An 18,540-nucleotide genomic window follows, 5' to 3' on the forward strand; every position below is an offset into this window, starting at 1 on the left:
GAACTATTTATTTTCTCAGCCAGGTTTAGGATTTCTTTTAAACAATTTTTTTTAAAACCCAAATTCTTTAATAGCAGGTGAGGACATAAGTTTGACCAGATGCCAGTTCTTCATAACTAACACTATAGCTTCTTTAGGAATGAAAGTATGTTGTCCCATACCTTCAAACTCATTAATCTTTGCTGAATTTTTTCCAGAGCTTGCCCTCTGCCCACTCACACAGCTAAAAGATAGACAGCCCCTTTGCCAAGGAAATGACACTCTCAGTGCTCTGGAGTATGTGTCTGTTTGGGCTTTGGTTTTGGCTTTGCAGCGAGTTTCATGCAAGCCCCAGACACATTTTTAAGCAGACTCATTAACAGGCAGTGCTAGAAGAGGAATTTGTAGGTTTGGAACTCAGTGATTTTTTTTCTTGTCTGTACAGTGAAGAATTTCAGTGCTTGTTCAAAGCTGTTTCCCTTTTTCAAAAGCTGAGCAGCCCAAACCCTCACATCTTCTGAAGTGAGTGGCACTCCCAGTCACCAAGAAGGTGGTTGTGAAAATCTGGTGCCTGCTGCTCCTCTCATGTGAGAATCCAGGGTGATCTTCCACAATAAAGAAGAGCATTATTCTGGATGGAAGGTGGTTGCACAGATCCCAAGGCTTGCCCTCAGTGTCACATCTCCAAAGCCTCATCCACACCTTGCTGGGAGAGCAAAGCTGCTGCCTTCCTGCCAGCTTCCAAATGCAACAGGAGCAGTGCTTAAAAAAACCTCCCAGACCAGACATAATGCAGGCAAGGGGAGGAGATAGATGGAAAACTAGGAAAAAAAACCAACCCTCTAAGTTTCTTGTAAGTGGAGAGGATTTAAGGCAAGCTGTGCTCCTTACAAAGGGGAGTGGGAGGAAGGAAAGGTGGCTGGTTTACAACAGACACCTCCTTTCTGTGGGTGAAAGGAAGCATTCAATTGCCTTGTGGTGAAATGCTTTTGGCTCTGCACTGGGGTGGAGCCCAGGCACCCACACCCAGAGCCTGGGGCTGGCTGTGCACAAGTGCAGAATGATAAGGCACCTCCTGAGCACAGCAGCCTGCCAAGAGCTGTGTGAGCTCCAGAATCCATCAGTGTGACATCACTCTGCACCTCACAGGGCGTGGGCAGCAGGGCCTGCTGCTCCTGTGGGCCTCAGGGAGAGGGATTGAGCACAGCAGGGCTTCCAGACCATGAGCAGACCAGAGAGGAGCTCTCCCTGCTGGAGCTGACAAGGTGTGTGTGCTGGGTTATTGCCCTCAGTCACTCCTGGGACAGCCTCTCTCTGTAGCCTGCACAGAAATGGCCCCAGAGCTGGGTACCAGCTGCCTGCTGCTCCTTGATGTCCCCCATGAGTGTTTTGGGGCAATACTTGCATTCAGTCTTATTTCCTCACCCACCCAGTGCATCAGGTGCCTGTGGGAGGCAGGCACTGCTTGGCACTGAGGAGTTTGGAAAATACCAAATGGATTGACAAGAGCTGTTTGTTGCATTTTTTTCCCCTCAGGATTCTCTCCTACAACAACCTGACCAGGCTGGATGAGGGAAGCCTGGCAGACCTGGGGGGGCTGCACGTGCTGAGGCTGAGCCACAATTCCATCAACCACATTGCAGAAGGAGCTTTCAGGGGACTCAAAAACCTCCGTGTCCTGTAAGTTGCTCTCAGCTTTTGTCACACCACACCCATGTTTTCCCTCCACAGTTTGTGTTCTGCCACATGGTTCTGCTTTGAAGATGCTTTGGGTGCCCACGTCTGGCAGTTTTAGATTCCTGAAGCCACCTCAGCTGACCAAAAATCCCTGAGGTCTCATTCCTGCAGCTAATAGCAGTATTTCTCTTGCTATCACATTGATTTTAATTGAAATTCTTAGAAAATCTTGGTTTCTTTTGGATCATTCTGCACTCAGAAGGAGCAGGGAATGATTCCTTCTACTGACAACACTGGAAATTTGAATATCCTCTTAAATGTGCTATTGAACATTTCTGTGTTGTTACTTTTTAAAAAACTGAATATTAAATATAAAATTGTGATTAAATATAAAATTTTGATTATATATAAAATTATGATTAACATAAGATGATGTTAAGAAAAAAAAGCAATTGGAAAAGAAAGAAATATAGAAGTTGGGCTTGGCATCTGACTGTACCAGAAGAGTCATAGAAATAAGAAGCTTTTGCAGGTACCATGCAAATAAGCAGTTTTTAATTCAATGAGCCCGTGAAATATTCTGTGTTCTGATTTTCATGGGAAGCCCTGAAAAAACAAAAAATTGCAAGGGCAAAAGTTTTGTGTGCCCTAATACTGAATTGCAGAAAATCCATCGAGTGCTGGCTGTGGCCATTTACCACAGACTTTTATTTTAAAACTACTGACACAATAAAATACCTGGAAATGTGATACTGGAAATGAGCTTGCCTAGTCCAAATAGCAACTTGTAAGGTTTTAGGAGCAGTATAGCCCATGAGACAGATCAGTGTGGCCTCCTGTGGGGTGCAGTTGTGTTGTATTTTTGTGACCCCAACAAGGGAAGGAAGGAAGGAATGATGAATTTGACTCCATGTTCTTAGAAGGCTAATTTATTATTTTATGATCTATATTATATTAAAGAATACTGTACTAAACTGTACTAAAGAATAGAGAAAGGATACAGACAGAATGCTAAAAAGATAATAATGAAAACTTGTGACTCCTTCCAGAGTCCTGACACAGCTTGGCCATAATTGGCCATTGAGTCAAAACAATTCACATGAAACCAATGAAACAATTACCTGTTGGTAAAGAATATCTAAACACATTCTAAAGCAGCAAAACACAGGAGAAGCAATCAGATAATTATTGTTTCCCTTTTTCTCTGAGGCTTCTCAGCTTCCCAGGAGGAGAATTTTCAGAAATGTGATGATGACACAGTTGTAGCATTGTAGCATTGCACAGTGAGAGCTGTGTGAGACTGAAATACATCTGGGCTTGTCTTGTGAGCATCAGGAGATGGGGATGCAGTTCCATTGCTGTGTTCTGTCTCCTCACTGGAACCTGCAGTGCTGCTCTCTCCTCTCCCTGGGAGCTGCAGGCTCAGCACCTTCATCTGGCACAGCACAGAGTTCTCACAGCCCTTGTGACAGCACCAGACACGTTCCCAGGCTGCTTGGGTTCAGCAAACTGATTTAGTTCTTCCTTCCAAAGGAAAAAGCCACACTTTGATACTTTTATTCCTCTTGAGAAGCCCATTGTGGCCTGAGTCATTAAAAGGAAATGGGAACAGAAAAATCTCCCCTCTTTACAGTACTTTTTTGCATCTTACTCTTTTCTTTATTGAAGTTCATAGTGAAGGAAGTGACTGGAAAGTGAGTTTGGGTTTTGTTTGCTTTTTTTAAACTTAAGCCAAAGCCTTTCAGGCCCTGGGCATTGAGAAGGGACCTCTCTGAGGCAGCTGTCAGGACCGGAACTAAAGGTTTCCAAAGAAAAATGGAAGGGTAGGGAAACTGCTCCTTCTCTTTGCTCTGCACTGAATGTGGAGCCTCTTTTATGTCCAGGGCAGAGGGGGGGAGGTGGAGTGTGTGAGCGAGCTCTAATTTAATAAAGAGAAAGGCCCATTGGGTCCTGCACCTGGTGAAAAAGAGCTGAGCATGCTTTAATTATGGGCTATTGTTGGGGAGCCTTTGGTGGGTGTGAAACTGCTGAAATGTGGAGCTATTCAAATGGAGGTCAGGCCCGGAGACCTCTGAGCACAATGATTAACAAGGCTGCGAGCATTCAGGCTCAGCCAGCCAGAAAGAATAGGAAATTGGCAACAGGGGCTGGGAGAGGGGCTGGGATACAAAGAGAGCTGGGCCAAAATACCCCACTCTTTTTTTCTCCCTCTCTCTATTTTCACTCATTTGTTAAAAAGGTTTTTTATTCCTCCTTTCTAACACTAAACCTTTGAGTTGCCACTGGATGAACAAGCAATACCATTTTCTTTCCCTTTTTCAAGAAGGCACAATGTGTGGCAGTCAATTAATAAAAGTGTGTGTCAGAGCTCCTACAGGCTGTTCCCACTTCTCTGCTTCTGCCATGGGAAAGGCTTTGCTGCTCCAAAGACCAGTAGCCCGTGGTGAAACTGAAGAGGAGAAATGTCTGAGAAGGGATTTTCCCTTAAAAAAACAAACAGAACAAGGGACATGGGCTTGGCAAGCCTAAGGAAAATGTAGAAACTGAGCTCCAGGAGGATGGATTTGCTCCTGTCCCACTAGGATGGTGCTGGAAATGCCAGCACATCAAAGCATTGTCCTGGATCCATCTCTTTGGCCACCACAGCATTCTGTGCCCCCATTTTGTCCATGCCTTTGGCACAGAGCACCCCACAGATCACCCTGACACCCACAGTGGTGCTGGCTGAGGCCAGGGCTCTCCAGGGATGTGAGATTCAGGTGTCAGGCTTTAGCCAGCTGAGAAACAGGAATTGTGGCTTTTGGCCATCTCCCTTCTCATCTTTGGTTCACCCTAAAGCAGAAAAAGGAGCAAAGACTGAGCCAGCTGAGGGAAACCATTCCCGTATTGAAACTGGGCTCTCTTTTAAATTTGTTTTCCCTTCCCGTGAGTTACTGTGTGTTTGTGCTGCCCAGAAGCCACACTGTGTTGCCTGTGTCTGGAGTGTTGCAAAATGCAAGGGGATTTGGTTTTTCTTTATTTGGTCTTAATATTTTTTTATCTGGAAACCTTCTGATAATCATCTTCAAAAGGTGTGAAAGGAGTACCTGAGGGCTCAGGGGTTATCTGGATGCTGAAATTTGCTTTGGTGCTGTATTTTGCCAGGTTTTAAATCAGAGTGATGTAACAAAACCAACAAAGCCTATTTAGTTTTTCTTTCTTTTTACTTAACATTGGAAATGATGAATTTCTGTCTGTGTTGCTGGGTATTCATTGCTAGCTGCATTCAAAAGCTGGGAGGGAAGGATTTCTAAACAGTCTGTTCAAACAGCTTTTGTGGATCTCTGTGTTTGTTCTGTGTGCTTGTTTTTCTTCAGACCTCTTTGACTCTTGTAATTGATGGTCAATTTGAAAGCCAAAAGAAGCTAACTCTGAAAAAGGAATTCTCTTGTTTTTTTTCAAATGCTTATACAGAGTTAGGCTGGTGTAGTGATGCTGGCACTTTCCTTTGTTGAGTTTTCAAGTTCATTGCCAGAAAAAATGCAGCTTTGTAGAACATACACCAAATCATCTTCCTAAGATTCAACTTTAGACAAATACATGTATACACTAGAATACCCAAAGTGATCTTATTTCATGGTAGCAGCATTTAAGGACAGCTGTTCCTTTCAGTTTAATTTTGGCACTTTATTTTAATTTTCCTCCTGTTTGGATGTGCAGAACTAGAAAAGGACAGAAACCTGCTTGGTAAAAAGTAGTTGTCTCAGAGGATTTTAGCTAGGGGCAAGCTCTGTCTGGAATGCACCATTCCAGGGCCGGAGAAGTGATTGGTGCTGCTTTGCTGCAGGACTCCGCATTTTCTGGTAACTGCCAGGAGAAAATGGGAAGCTCTCATGTATTCTTTAATATAATATAGATGATAAAATAATAAATTAGCCTTCTAAAACATAGTTTCCTCCACTTGTTTGTAACATTGGGACTGAGGTGCTGATTCTGAGCTCTCTCTTGTGCTCTCCCCAGGGAGCTGGACCACAACGACATCTCAGGCACAATAGAAGATACCAATGGAGCCTTCACAGGCCTGGAAAACCTGAGCAAGCTGTGAGTATCCCTGGGCTTGGGTTCTGCAAGCCAGTTTTGGTGTGTGCCTGTGTGGGGTTGGGTCTGTCCCTTTTTATGCAGCCTCTCTCACCTTGGAACAAGACAAAAATCAGCAGAAAATCTGATGTGCTGTGGTAGTTTTGCAGGCTCACTGCAAGAGTACAAATGTGGTTTTTGAGCAGGTATGAGGCAATTATTCCCTTTCTAAATGGTGAGCAGACAGTGCCACACTGCAGTTCAGACACAGAGAGGAATTTAAGCTGTTTTCACGTATAAAACTCAGCACAACCATTCCTCACTCCCAAAAGCAAACAAGCAACAAAACCGACCCCTTGCAGTGTGCAGCCAGGCACTGATTGATGCAGCAAATAACAATAAACAGAAGAGAAAAATCTCCCCACTTCCTGCTGCAGCAGAGGGTTGAAACAGGATTCCTTTCTGTGGGATACTCTTTCTGAGAGTGATCTTTTGGGCTCGGTTCCATGTGCAGTGACAATAAAAGGCACCATGGGGCTCAGGCTCTTGAAGAGATAAAAAGGCTCCCGAGGCAAGCATGCGCCTTGCAAATGTTTATGGCTTGCCTGGCCTTGGCCAGGATTTTCACATTGCTCTCTGCAATCCCTGTCCCGTTTGAAACAGGGGGAGATAAATCAGCCCTGTCAGAGGTGCCTCTGATGGCTTGTGACAAATCAAGAGTCTCTAATCATTACCTCTTGCCTTTGTTGAAGTTCCCAGTGCCCCCCTGTGCCGCTGTCTGTGCTGCTGGCATGGCACAGCCAGAGGTGCAGTAAAAGCACCTCGATGCAGAGCAGATGGCTGCAATGAATCCTGGCAGGAGGAGGGACACTGTCATGCTCTCATCAGAGACTCCTGGGGCAGAGGGACAGGCAGGGGTTGTGGGGATGCAGTGCTCAGAGGGGACAAATCTGCAGTCACAGACAGAGAGGGTATTTCATTGCTGCTGAGGGGACCAAGCTGCAGCTGCAAGGAAGGTGGGGCAGAAGCAGAGGAGGATTTAAGGACAGGGGGAGCCAGGCAGGGAAGCAGAGGCAGTGTGGGGGTGAGAGAGAAGTGAGTAAGAACTGCTGTGCATGCAGAGTCAGGGAATCTTCCCATGGCTGCCAGAAAAGAGGCAGAGGAGCAGATGTGGTGGGTAGAAGAGTTCTTGGCTGCCTGACTGAAGTGTTTGGTTTGTCTGAAGAAATCAGTGAGAGCATGTGAGCAGCTGGAAGGGTGATGGGAGCAGAGACTCTGTCCAGTGGGATTTGCAGGCTGCAAGGATTGTGAGTCTGTAGTGCTGCTTTGACAGGGAGAGAAAGTGGTGGAAAGGAGCAGGAGAGAGCTGTCCTGGTGGTGCATCCTTCCAACAGGGCCGGTGGCACGGGAGCAAAACTAGTGGTTTAGGATATGTTAGAAATGCTGGGTGTGGATAACAGGAGAGTGGTGAAAAGTCCAGAGGAGACAGCATGGAAAGAAAGCTCAGCAGAAGAATTGCCTTGGGAAGCAGGAGCAGTGAGGCCTGATGAGCTGTGGGGGTCAGGCAGAGGCCAGGAGGAGCAGCAAGGAGCAGGAGGAGGAAGGAGGGGAGCAGGGGCAGCCTGTGGGGTTGTGTGCTGGCAGCTCTGGGCACAGCAGCTATGGCTGTCCCCTGGAAAATGCCCTGGCCTGATGTGATGTTCATCACCCAGCGCAACCCAGGAACACCTCCAGAAAATGGAGCTTGGGCTGCTGTTAGCCAAGGATGCACCGAGGTCTTGTGCAAGCCTAAGGGAGTTTGGTTTTTGTCTTTATTTCCTCTGTTGAGTGATGCCTGTCACTGCTCATGGACTCAGGCCAGCTCTGAGGCTGGCTGAGGGATCTGTGCAGGGAGGGTTTGTGCAGGGGATTGCAGCACATTTCTGAGCATGTGGATCAGGTTGGTTTGGGGCAGGCAGGAGTGGTTTAGTTACCTGCTGTGGGACAGACAGCTTGCTGGGATTGTTCGCTGTCAGCCAGCATGTAAAGCTAAAAAAACGCTCAGAACATAAAATTATTTAATTATTATTTATTTTTGAGACATTTTGAGAATACTTGTGAATGATCACTTCTAAAGGGATCTCCTCAGAACTCTGTAGCTTATCAGCACATAAATCCCAAACTGGTGATTTCTAAGGCTGAAGTGAGTATCAGGATTTTTTTGTAAATAAAAGATCAGCCCTTTCAGCAAACATTTCACTGTGTGATTTAGGACCTGTGTTTAAACCGTCAGCCTCTTTAAATGCATTAGCATACAAAAAATAAATGGGCACTTCAGAGGAGACCTTCCAATGAATTAATAATCACCTCAGCTCTGTGGAGATTGCCTTAAAAGCCCTTCCCCTTTGATCTGGCACAGATTAGCCTCTGAAAGGATTTAGCACAGAGAGGGTTGTTCGCTGACATGAAGGTGTTAAACAGAGATGGAGAGGCCAGTCACTTTAGCCTTCCCTGAATTATATATGAACTCTCCAGGATGGAGAGCACAGGCCTAAATTAAAATGTTTCTTGAAGAAAGAGGGAGTTGAGAAGCACTGGAGCATAAAAAGCACCGGTGGAATCGCTGTGGAGCAAGGAGGCTCCTAATTATTCAAGCTGCTAAATGTAACCAGCTTTTTGATGGCTCACTCAGCGAGATCTTCCTGCAGGTGCAAAACTGGCTGGAGGAGAAAAGGCTGCAGTGAATTGTGTGCTTGGCATGTAATTACCCTGGTGCAGTCTCCAGGAGAGCTTGTGCTGGGCTCTGCCCCTGGAGGAGGTTCAGGCAGCAGTGGGATGGGTAATTGTGGCTGTGTTGTGCTGCCTTCACATTCCAGCCTTCACAGCCCTTTGATGGGGGCCTCTAGGTTCAAACTCTGGCATTTGTAGAGGCACTTAATTGAAATTAGTTGCAAGGAGTAATGAGTTTGCTGAGGCCTGACTTGTTACGTGTGTTAGGCATTTTTCATGTCCAGGCATTGAGCTGTGTGCACCTTCACAAGTGCTGTAGCTGTGTATTCCCTTCCCCAGATGCACTCCTTATCTGTGCACAGATAACTAAACAGATAGCAGCAGTATCCAATTTTCAAAGACCAAAATCCACTGAACAGTAATAGAAATCTGCAGCAATCAAACCCAAGCTCAGCATAATCTTTTCAGCAGCAGTTTCCCATCTAACTTCCATTAGAATCATAAAAGTTGGAAAAGGTCTTTAGGATCATCAAGTCCAACCATTAACCTAGCACCATCACCATGTGCTGAAGTGCCACATCCACATGTTTTTGAACAATTCCAAGGATGGTGACTCTGCCACTTCCCTGGGCAGTCTGTTCAATGCTTACAACCCTTTCTCTGAAGAAATTTTCCCTGAAATCTAATCTAAACCTCCCCTGGCACAGCTTGAGGCCATTTCCTTTAGTCCTTACTTTATCCTCACCTTGTCCTTAAAGCACATTTATTAGGAATATGGCTGCAGAAATCAGTGTGTGTGGATGCAGCTATTTGACCAGAGTTTACATATAGTAAATTATTTACTGTATTAATCATTCTAATGGATTTCTCAAAGCCTTCATTAATGCAGCATCCCTTTTACCAAATGATGGCACACATGACTGCACACATCCTTTGGTGCTGGGGGTATTTGAGACTGGGCTTTCCTGGAGCCAATATATAACCAAATTATCCTGACATTTGCAAGTGCTTTGTGGAAAGCCTTGACAAGTTCTTGGAAATGTGTTTGCTCATGGAATGGCTGCACATGCTCCATCTTGTACTCCTCTCCCTGGCCAGTAAGCAAGCAGTGGGGCCATCATAGCTGTAAGTCTTTTTGGGGTGCAGAAATGGCTTTCACACCCTGTACTGAACGGCAGCTCTTGAATGAAAACTCAAAATCAAATGCAGGGCACACCAATCAAAAAGGGCACACCAGATGTGCCCTTTTTCCACCTGAGGTGTGGGTGATGGCTTACCCTGGACACCACGTGGTGATAACAGAGGCACCTGGAGGATGAACCTTGGGGGGAGCCTGGGGAAGGAAGCAGTTCCTAATTGATGACACTGGTTGATGTTTTATTAAAACAGGTGAGGGGACTATCCATTTGGCACAAACCCTGGTCAATATTTATGGAGAGCTGTTGCTCTGGAGATGGCAGCTGGGCTGGGATCTCTCCAGCTGGGTGATAGCCCCCTCATGCCACTGCTGATTCAGAGGAATGCTCTCTGGTCACAGATGCACACAAACCCATTCCTCAGCTCTGCACATTACCTGATCTGCCTTTTGCTCCTTGAAATTGTCCCTTGGCTAGGATCTGTTGCATGGTATTGCTTTGCTGTCCTATTTAACAATGAGGAGTGAGCAGTGCCTGCAGTCAGCTGCTGTGTGTGTGTGCAGCCCAGGGCAGCCCTCAGCTCTGAGTGCTGATGGCTGCTCAGGCCAAGCACCAGGGGATAAATCACCACTCTTCTTCCTGTCTAGGAAGAAGTCAGAAATGAAAAGTTTGTGGGGAGAAACCAATATCTTGTTAAGCTGTCACTGCACTTAATCCTGTCCACAGCCAGCCTGTGAAGAACAGAGGGGACCTTCTGTTACTCAGCAAGCTGGTTCCCAAGCACAGGAGCAAACCTGCCTTTTTACATGATATGGCACATTCCCTTCTGTGCTGTCATCACTACTAAATTCAAATACAGATAAAAGGATTTCATTTCAGGAGCAGGAAAGCGAGTGTGCTTCAGCCCTCTTAATCTCTGTGCAGTTCAGATTTCCTGGGACTTACACTGAGTGTGTATATCAGATAAAGCCATACTAATTGTGTTCCTTTTTTTTTTCTTTTCTTTTTTTTTTCCCCCTCTCCCCATTTTCTTTCTGTTTATCTGGCACTGGATGTTTGGAAACTGCAGAACTCTGTTTGGAAACAAGATCAAGTCGGTGGCCAAGAAAGCGTTCTCAGGGTTGGAGGCTCTGGAGCACCTGTGAGTAACCCACCATGCCTCAGAGTTTGGGAAGGGGGGTCTGCCAAAAGGAGCTGCTTGAGAAATCTGCTAGCAATTTAATAGTGTCTTTGTAAACTGAGAAGCCAGTCCATTTGTGGGGGCCACCTGCTTCCTTCTCATTATAAGTCCGCCTCAACTTTGGCCTTTTTTTGTGCCAGGAACAAAGTTATAGAACATATGGGAAATTTGCATGCTCCTAATTTTTTGAGAGTATCACCTTGACTTGCACATTACTGCTTTTTGCAGGCAGTTAGCAATGAAAAGGGGCTGGTGCAGGCACAGCACTCTTTCCTCCTTTGCCCCAACTCCCTCCTAAACCAGGCTCTGGCAGTGCCACATGTTACAGATGACTGGGTTTGATGCATCCCCACTCAACATCCCCATTCAGCACAACCCCCTTAGAGCCATTTGCAAGAAGTGAATTTTGGCTGCCTCTGTGTAATTTTTTTTTCTGTGTCCCAAGGCTGATGACTCCAGCAGTGATTCATTAATAACCTCCTTTCTTGGATTAAGACAAGTTAAAGTGTATGTGACTGTGCTCTACATGTTTTATTGGCTGTTGATTGTATGAAATGTTATGGCCATTGAGAGCACACTGAAAGGTTTGGGCTGCCTGACTGGGAGTACATTCCCAAATAAAGGTGCCCTTAATGCTCTACTGAGATTGTCCTCTTTAGGCAGTGCTCATCTGCCCTACATGTCACTTAGTAAACTTCAGCCCCAAATCTGACACTGCTTTTTCAGAGAGCAAATTATTTTTTTAATTAGCAATAGCTGTGAGGAAAGGCTTTAACCCCTTCCTTTGGAAATACTGGGATGTTTTTTTAAATCCAACAGTATCCTCTCCAAATAATTTTCAAATAATTCCTCAGATGCTGCTTAGTGCAAGTATTTGCTTTCTTTTATGTTTGCTGAAGGTCTAGCCTGGGGTACACATTCCTGACTATCTTTGGTTATTGAGGGGGCTGAGGAATTTCTGAGCTATGGATGATGGAGGTAGCTCAGACTGAGAAGATGGGGTAGGGAATGTCTTAGTGATTCAGTTAAGTGTAATTTTTGTTGGCTGGCTATTGTTCAGCAATGCTTTAATAATACAAAGGCGTTTTGAGGAACATTTCTATGTAAGTGCTGAAGGCCTTAACAAGGAGCTACCAAACCACCTTTTACTGGAGTCATTGCTTAAATCACTGTGAGAGGCTCTGTCCCAGCCATGGCATCTCCTCTGTTGACCCTGCCTGTGGTTGTGCCTGCAGGAACCTGGGGGACAATGCCATCCGCTCCATCCAAGCCGATGCCTTTGCCAGGATGAGGAGCCTGAAGCAGCTGTAAGTGATTGTCCTGCTCACACCCACCCAGGCAGGAGGGATCCTCCTGGCCCTGCACCTCAGAGCAGCACTGCTGTTACCCACACTGCCATTCATTCATTTCCCCCTCCCCTGCATCCTCCTCTGGGGGGTATTTTTACACATCAGGAGCTGTCATTGCATGTAATAGTGAGTGAAATTAGATCACAGGGACAGGTTCTTCCAGCAGGTTTGTGCCTGTGCAATTATCCATCTCCATTCAGGAAGTCCAGCCCTGCTCCTGCTAGCCAGCTCTCCTGCTCACAGCACCATGGATTTAATTCCCAGTGGCCCATGTGCTCCCTTGCTGTTCCTGTGTTTAGGGTTCACACACAGGACTGATACTGCAGTGATAAGCACCATTTGAACTGCATCCACTTGTCATTCAGCCCTCTGGTGTAAAAATACAGATGTGTTATCAGAGCTGCTGCTTGTGCTCCAGGCTGGGGCTCTGCACTGTTATCAGACACTGTTTCCAGTCTTGCCTGGTTTCCTTTTCTCCTCTTCTCCATAAATATTTAATCCACTGTCAGTGTGTTGCTATGCCCCAGAGTAGTGCAGTGTCTGTGGAACACAGAATCATTTCTTTGGTATTTGGGCAGGTACAGGTTCTTGCTCCTGACATTGGAAATGGGAATCAGATGGTCACTGCTGGCAGTGACACCTGATACCAGTGACTGGGAGTGAAGAAGATAAACACTGTGTGTCTGTTATGTGATTAAAAACTTTATCTTCTGCACTGGCACTTGAAACAAAATTGAGATGAAGGATTGATCTTATTAGTGAGAGATAGTGAGATCCCAGATATTGTGAAGGAATGTTTATAAAAGGGAGAAGTTCAGATAGAGGACATTTACATGCAGAATGAATTGTGCTGAACGATCTCCTGACCTGTCCCGAGTACCCAGGAGGTTTTTATGTCATCGTATGTGTTAGAGGCTACACATCTTTCTAGAACAGGAAAATGGACAGCTTTGAAAAGTGAAATCCCTATATTCCCTCCCTCTCCAGTCAATTTTCCCTTTTTACCTTCCCTGCTCATTTCAAACTTCAGGATTTCCTGAGGTATTGGGTAGAAAATTAGCAGGAGATTCACATCTCGTAGTGCAGTGCTGGAGTTGGGATTCTGCTGTGCTCTTGATACCCTGCTCTTGCACAGCTTGTAGGATTGCAGGGCAGGAGCTCTCTTTGGGGCATTTTCCAGTCTCTGAACATCCTCACATTCAATTCCAAGGATCAGAATAAGTTTTGTAAACCAAAGTATGAATGCCTTATTCATGTAAATTTACAGTTCTTCACTGGCCTTTGAGTTACACTGGGCCATAATTTGGCCCAGAATATTAAAAAGAACCCACGTTAATCCCAAAGCTTCCTTTTTCTTTGCCCCTTTTTCACACCTCTTTTCCTAGTGTTGGATCAGAGAATTACAGATTCTTACAATGGTGGAGTTGGAACTCAGGATGCTGAGAAATGTTTGTGTGTTCTATTTTCCAGACTAGTTACTGTTCCTGTGGGGTTTACACAAATGTCTTTGGTCATTTCTCTTCTGCTGCTTCTTTTAATCACTAAACACAACTCCAGGGTCACCTTGTGGAAGGCAGGGCCTCTCTGCTGACTGCTCTGCCATGGAGGGAACTCAAAGCCTTTCTTTCAGTGGGAGCTGGGTCTCCTCTCTCTCTGGTCAGCAGCTAAATGCTGAATTTGGTCCCTACCAAAGGCTCAAACCCCAGAGGGGCAGAGCAGGAGCTCATTGATGTGTCTTGTCTGTTCCTGGGGATCACTCTGGGGGCTGGTTAATAATTACAAGGAGCTGCAGAGTGTCACTGCAGTGCAGGAGGGGGTTTCTCTATTTGTGTCATGCCTGTGACACCTTCAGTGCCTCCAGGAGATCCCTGCAGTCCTTTTTGATCCTTTCACCCTTGTTTAACATGAGAGGGCTGTGAGTTTCCCAGCCTTCCCTCCGTGCAGGACTGACAGCAGGCTGGTGTTGGTTCTGTTTCCCTGCAGGCACATTAACAGTGACAGCTTCCTCTGTGACTGCCAGCTCAAGTGGCTGCCCCAGTGGCTGGTGGAGAAGGAGCTGCAGTCCTTTGTGGTGGCCACCTGTGCCCATCCTGAGTCACTGAAGAGCAAGAGCATTTTTGCCATCCAGCCAGAGAGTTTTGTGTGTGGTAAGTCTTGCCTGCATGTTTTGAGGTTGTGTGAAGGGTAGGAGTCACTTGGGAAACATTTTCTTTGAGTACCAGCATGTTATTATGAGAGGGTTTCTGTTTTGTTTTGTTATTCAGTGGGATCAAAGGAAGCCCAAGCCTGCATTTAAAAAATTTGTCATTGGCTACAATTTATTTCCCACTAAAACCACACAGTGCATTGCTTGCATCCATAGTATTCCTTACAGGGCTCCCTGAGTATTAAATCAAAAGGGACTAAGGGCTGTTCCACTTCCAGATGGGGCTGCACAGACACTTCCCCAGTCCTCTCAGTTAGATAATATCAAGCCTGCAGCTGTAATTTTTTTTCCTTCTGCAGTGTTCTGAGCTCTTCTGTGGATTTGTGTTCTTCACCCATCTCTTCTCCCTCTTGGAGACAACAAAGAGTTAAAAACAAAACCCAGAGGGGAATCCCTCCATCACAGCTGCTTCTTTGGGGCCAGTAAGGCCCACCCAAATACTGCAGCTCACTCTGCACCTGAGCTATGGTTTCAAAGCAGCTTTACTTAATACCAGCGCACATAAACATCTACTACCTTTCTCATAAAGAAATTTAAATGATCAGAAGAGGCCAAATCAGTGCTGCTCAGGCATCCAGGTTTTGGGGGAAAGAAAGGCCTGGTTTGGGAGCCAAACCCTCTGCAGTGGAGCCAACCAGTGAGGATCCTGGGTGGAGCTGCACATGGCTGTTTGAAGGAAAAATGAGCTTTTGCAAACAGTATTTCACTGAGCTGAATGCATGACTTGCACTGAACAGGGAGCAGAAGCTTTGTTCCAGGGTCCCTCCTGATCCCCCAGTGACACTCTCTGCCTAGGTGGCCTCTGTCTGAGCAGGCTGGGAGGGAGCCCTGCTGTGCTCATCTGGAAGGAGAGATCCTGAAAGCTCCATCCCCACAGCAACATCACAAAGCAAAAGCAGCTTTGCTCCCGCTGCCTGCCAAGTCCTCCAGGCACTAGTAGTCCTGGTTCCAGAGGCCTGGCTGTTTAATTAAACCTTAGTCAAATATTAAATTACACCATTTGTAGAAACCTAATAAATGAATCTGCTTGGAACCTTGCTAAAACCAACAGTCTTCAGGGCAGAGAGAGAGTGTGCAAAGCTTTCCACCCTGGTCGGGTGACAGGCAAATACAGCTGCTTCTGCTTTGAGAGTCATGGAGTCCTTTAGGCTGGAAAAGACTTCTAAGATCTTTTAACTTTAACTTACTTACTGTTAACTTCCTGCAGCCAAACACACCACTAAACCAGGGCCCTGAGTGCCACAATGACACATGATTTAAATACCTCCAGGGATGGTGACTCCACCGCCTCCCTGGTCCCTGGGCAGCTCATTCTGGTGCCTGACAGCCTTTTTGGGGAAGAGAGATTTCCTGTTAGCTAATCTAAACCTCTTCTGGCACAACTTGAGGCTGTTGCGCGGAAGAAGAGACCAATCCCCACCTCACTAAAACCTGTGAGCAATTTTCCCTGGAGGTAACACTTCCAGCCCTTTAAATGCCCTCTCCCCTCCTACTTCATGCCAGTAGAGGTCTGGAGGTGAGATTTTAAATTCAGTCTGAATATCTTCTTCAGAGCATAGTATCTTTCTCAGATTCACTTGGTGAAGGAGCTGGGTGTCTTGTAGGTGTCTGAGGTCACTCAGTGACCATCTCAGCCCACTGAAGGTACCAGAGGAACAACAATCCCACATAAACCAATGACTTAGCAGAGCTGTGTGTGGCACACCTGCTCTACAGAGCACTGCTTATTTCTCATTTCACCTCCTGGCTTGCTCCAGCCTCCCCTCAGAGCCCAGCACTGACTCTTTCTTGCTGCTCTTTCCTCCCAGACGATTTCCCCAAGCCCCAGATCATCATCCAGCCCGAGACGACGGTGGCTGTGCTGGGCAAGGACATCCGCTTCACCTGCCTGGCAGCCAGCAGCAGCAGCTCCCCCATGGTGTTTGCCTGGAAGAAGGACAACGAGATGCTGCACAACGCCGAGATCGAGAACTTCGCGCACGTGCGCGCCAAGGACGGGGAGGTGATGGAGTGCACCACCATCCTGCACCTGCGGCACGTCACCTTCGCGCACGAGGGCCGCTACCAGTGCGTCATCACCAACCACTTCGGCTCCACCTACTCCAACAAGGCCAGGCTCACCGTCAATGGTGAGTGGGAGCTGCTTCCTCCTCTTCTTCTCCTCAGCCTGAGCTCCTGCTCAATTGTGGTACAATTCTGTCGTGTTTGCGGGGTGCCTCGATGAAGGGAGGAAGGATGAATCTGACTCCATGTTCTAAATATATTATGATGCTGTAATATATTAAAGAATGCTATACTAAAGAATACAGAAAGGATACTCACACAATGCTAAAAAGATAATAATGAAAACTCATGGCTCTCTCCAGAGTCCCGACACGGCTTGGCCCTGATTGGCCAATGACCCAAAACAATTCACACCCAAATCCAATGAAACAATCACCTGTGGGTAAACAATCTCCGAACACATTCCACACATGAGCACAACACAGGAGAAGCAAATGAGATAATAATTGTTTCCCTTTTCTCTGAGGTTTCTCAGCTTTCCAGGAGAAAAATCCTGGGTGAAGGGATTTTTTCAGAGGATGGGAATGCCACACAGTTCCTTGTTCCCGAGGGTCTATTCCTGATGGTGAGCTCTTAACCTCTGCACAGCAGTTGTTTGTATCTCAGTGGGTGCTGGGAAATGCCCTGTGAGGAGCACACACCATTTTGTGTTGGATGCCATGCAGCCAAGCACTTCAGCACGCATGTTTATAGCGGCTTGAGCTGCTGCTCTTTGGCTGCTCAGGTAGATTCTTTGCCCAATGAAAATGAAAATATAAAAGGGTGCAAAGAAGAGGGAAATAGCAGTTGGAAGTTCTCTGTAGGAGAGATAACAGATTGTTTTCACAGAAGAAAATTAGCTTTAATCCCAGCTCTAATGATCTGAGTTGGGGGTGTCATGGACTCTGCAGACAGGTGTATTCTATAGAAACATGGGGTCAGTCCCCAGCAGTTCAGAGCCATCTTCCTGCCTTTGGGTAACTGTCACCTTAATCCCACTGTGGGGAGGAAAGGAGAACCGCCCAGAAGATGTTATTTCCCCAGAGAGTCACTCACACACTTTTCTTGCTTTTCCTCTGTCAGTTCTGCCATCATTTATCAGAACCGCCCACAACATCATGAGCTGGATGGGCACAACGGCGTGGCTGGAGTGTGCTGTAGCTATGACATTTTCTGAAAAATCCTTTCTTTAGGATTTTTTCTCCTGAGAAGCTGAGAAGCCTCAGGAACTTGTCGAATGCAACAGGTAGATCTTTGACTGGCCCGTGTTAGTTGTTTCTAATTAATGGCCAACCACAGTCAGCTGGCTCAGACTCTCTGTCCAAGACACAAACTTTTGTTATCATTCTTCTTCTTTTTCTATTTTTAGCTTACCTTGTCATGAAATCTTTTCTTCTATTCTTTCAGTCTAGTTTTAATACAATATATATCATAAAATAATAAATCAGCCTTCTGAAACATGGAGTCAGATCCTCATATCTTCCCTCATCCTAAGACCCCTGCGAACACTATCACAGTGCACGGCTGAGGACCACCTTAATCCCTCTGTGGGAAGGAAAACAGAACCGCCCAGACGATGATGTTTCCCCACAGAATCACTCACAGCTTTTTTTTGCTTTTCCTCTATCAGTGCTTCCATCATTTATCAAGACTCCCCACGACACCACGAGCCGGACGGGCACAAGGGCGCGGCTGGAGCGCGCGGCCGAGGGCCTCTGTGGGAAGGAGAACAGAACCACCCAGAAGATGATGATTCCCCCACAGAACCACTCACGCTCATTTCTTGTTTTTCCTCTATCAGTGCTGCCATCATTTATCAAGACCCCCCACGACATCACGAGCCGGACAGGCACGACGGCGCGGCTGGAGTGCGCGGCCGAGGGCCACCCCGCGCCGCAGATCGCCTGGCAGAAGGACGGCGGCACCGACTTCCCCGCGGCCCGCGAGCGCCGCATGCACGTCATGCCCGACGACGACGTCTTCTTCATCACCGACGTCAAGGTGGAGGACATGGGCGTCTACAGCTGCACGGCGCAGAACTCGGCGGGCTCCGTGCTGGCCAACGCCACCCTCACCGTGCTGGGTAAGGATGCCTTTGGGTTTTTGTGTGTTTGTAATTTTTTCATGTGGTTGTAATCCTGCGGTTCTTCAGTGTATGGCTCTAAACTGCATGTAGAGTGTTACTGTTCCTCCATTTTGGTCAGA

At 46.6% G+C, this 18,540-nt stretch overlaps 1 protein-coding gene across 1 annotated transcript in view; it reads left to right on the top strand.

The window, feature by feature from the left end:
* LRIG1 (leucine rich repeats and immunoglobulin like domains 1) overlaps positions 1-18,540 on the top strand; it is a 197,160-nt gene that overhangs the window by 168,873 nt on the left and 9,747 nt on the right. The window contains 7 exon segments of the mRNA XM_058032213.1: positions 1,516-1,659; positions 5,656-5,736; positions 10,627-10,698; positions 11,973-12,044; positions 14,070-14,233; positions 16,101-16,421; positions 18,137-18,418. Coding sequence (XP_057888196.1) covers positions 1,516-1,659; positions 5,656-5,736; positions 10,627-10,698; positions 11,973-12,044; positions 14,070-14,233; positions 16,101-16,421; positions 18,137-18,418 — 1,136 coding nt within the window.

Source organism: Melospiza georgiana, chromosome 11, assembly GCF_028018845.1.
Source record: "Melospiza georgiana isolate bMelGeo1 chromosome 11, bMelGeo1.pri, whole genome shotgun sequence".
Lineage (NCBI taxonomy): Eukaryota > Metazoa > Chordata > Aves > Passeriformes > Passerellidae > Melospiza > Melospiza georgiana.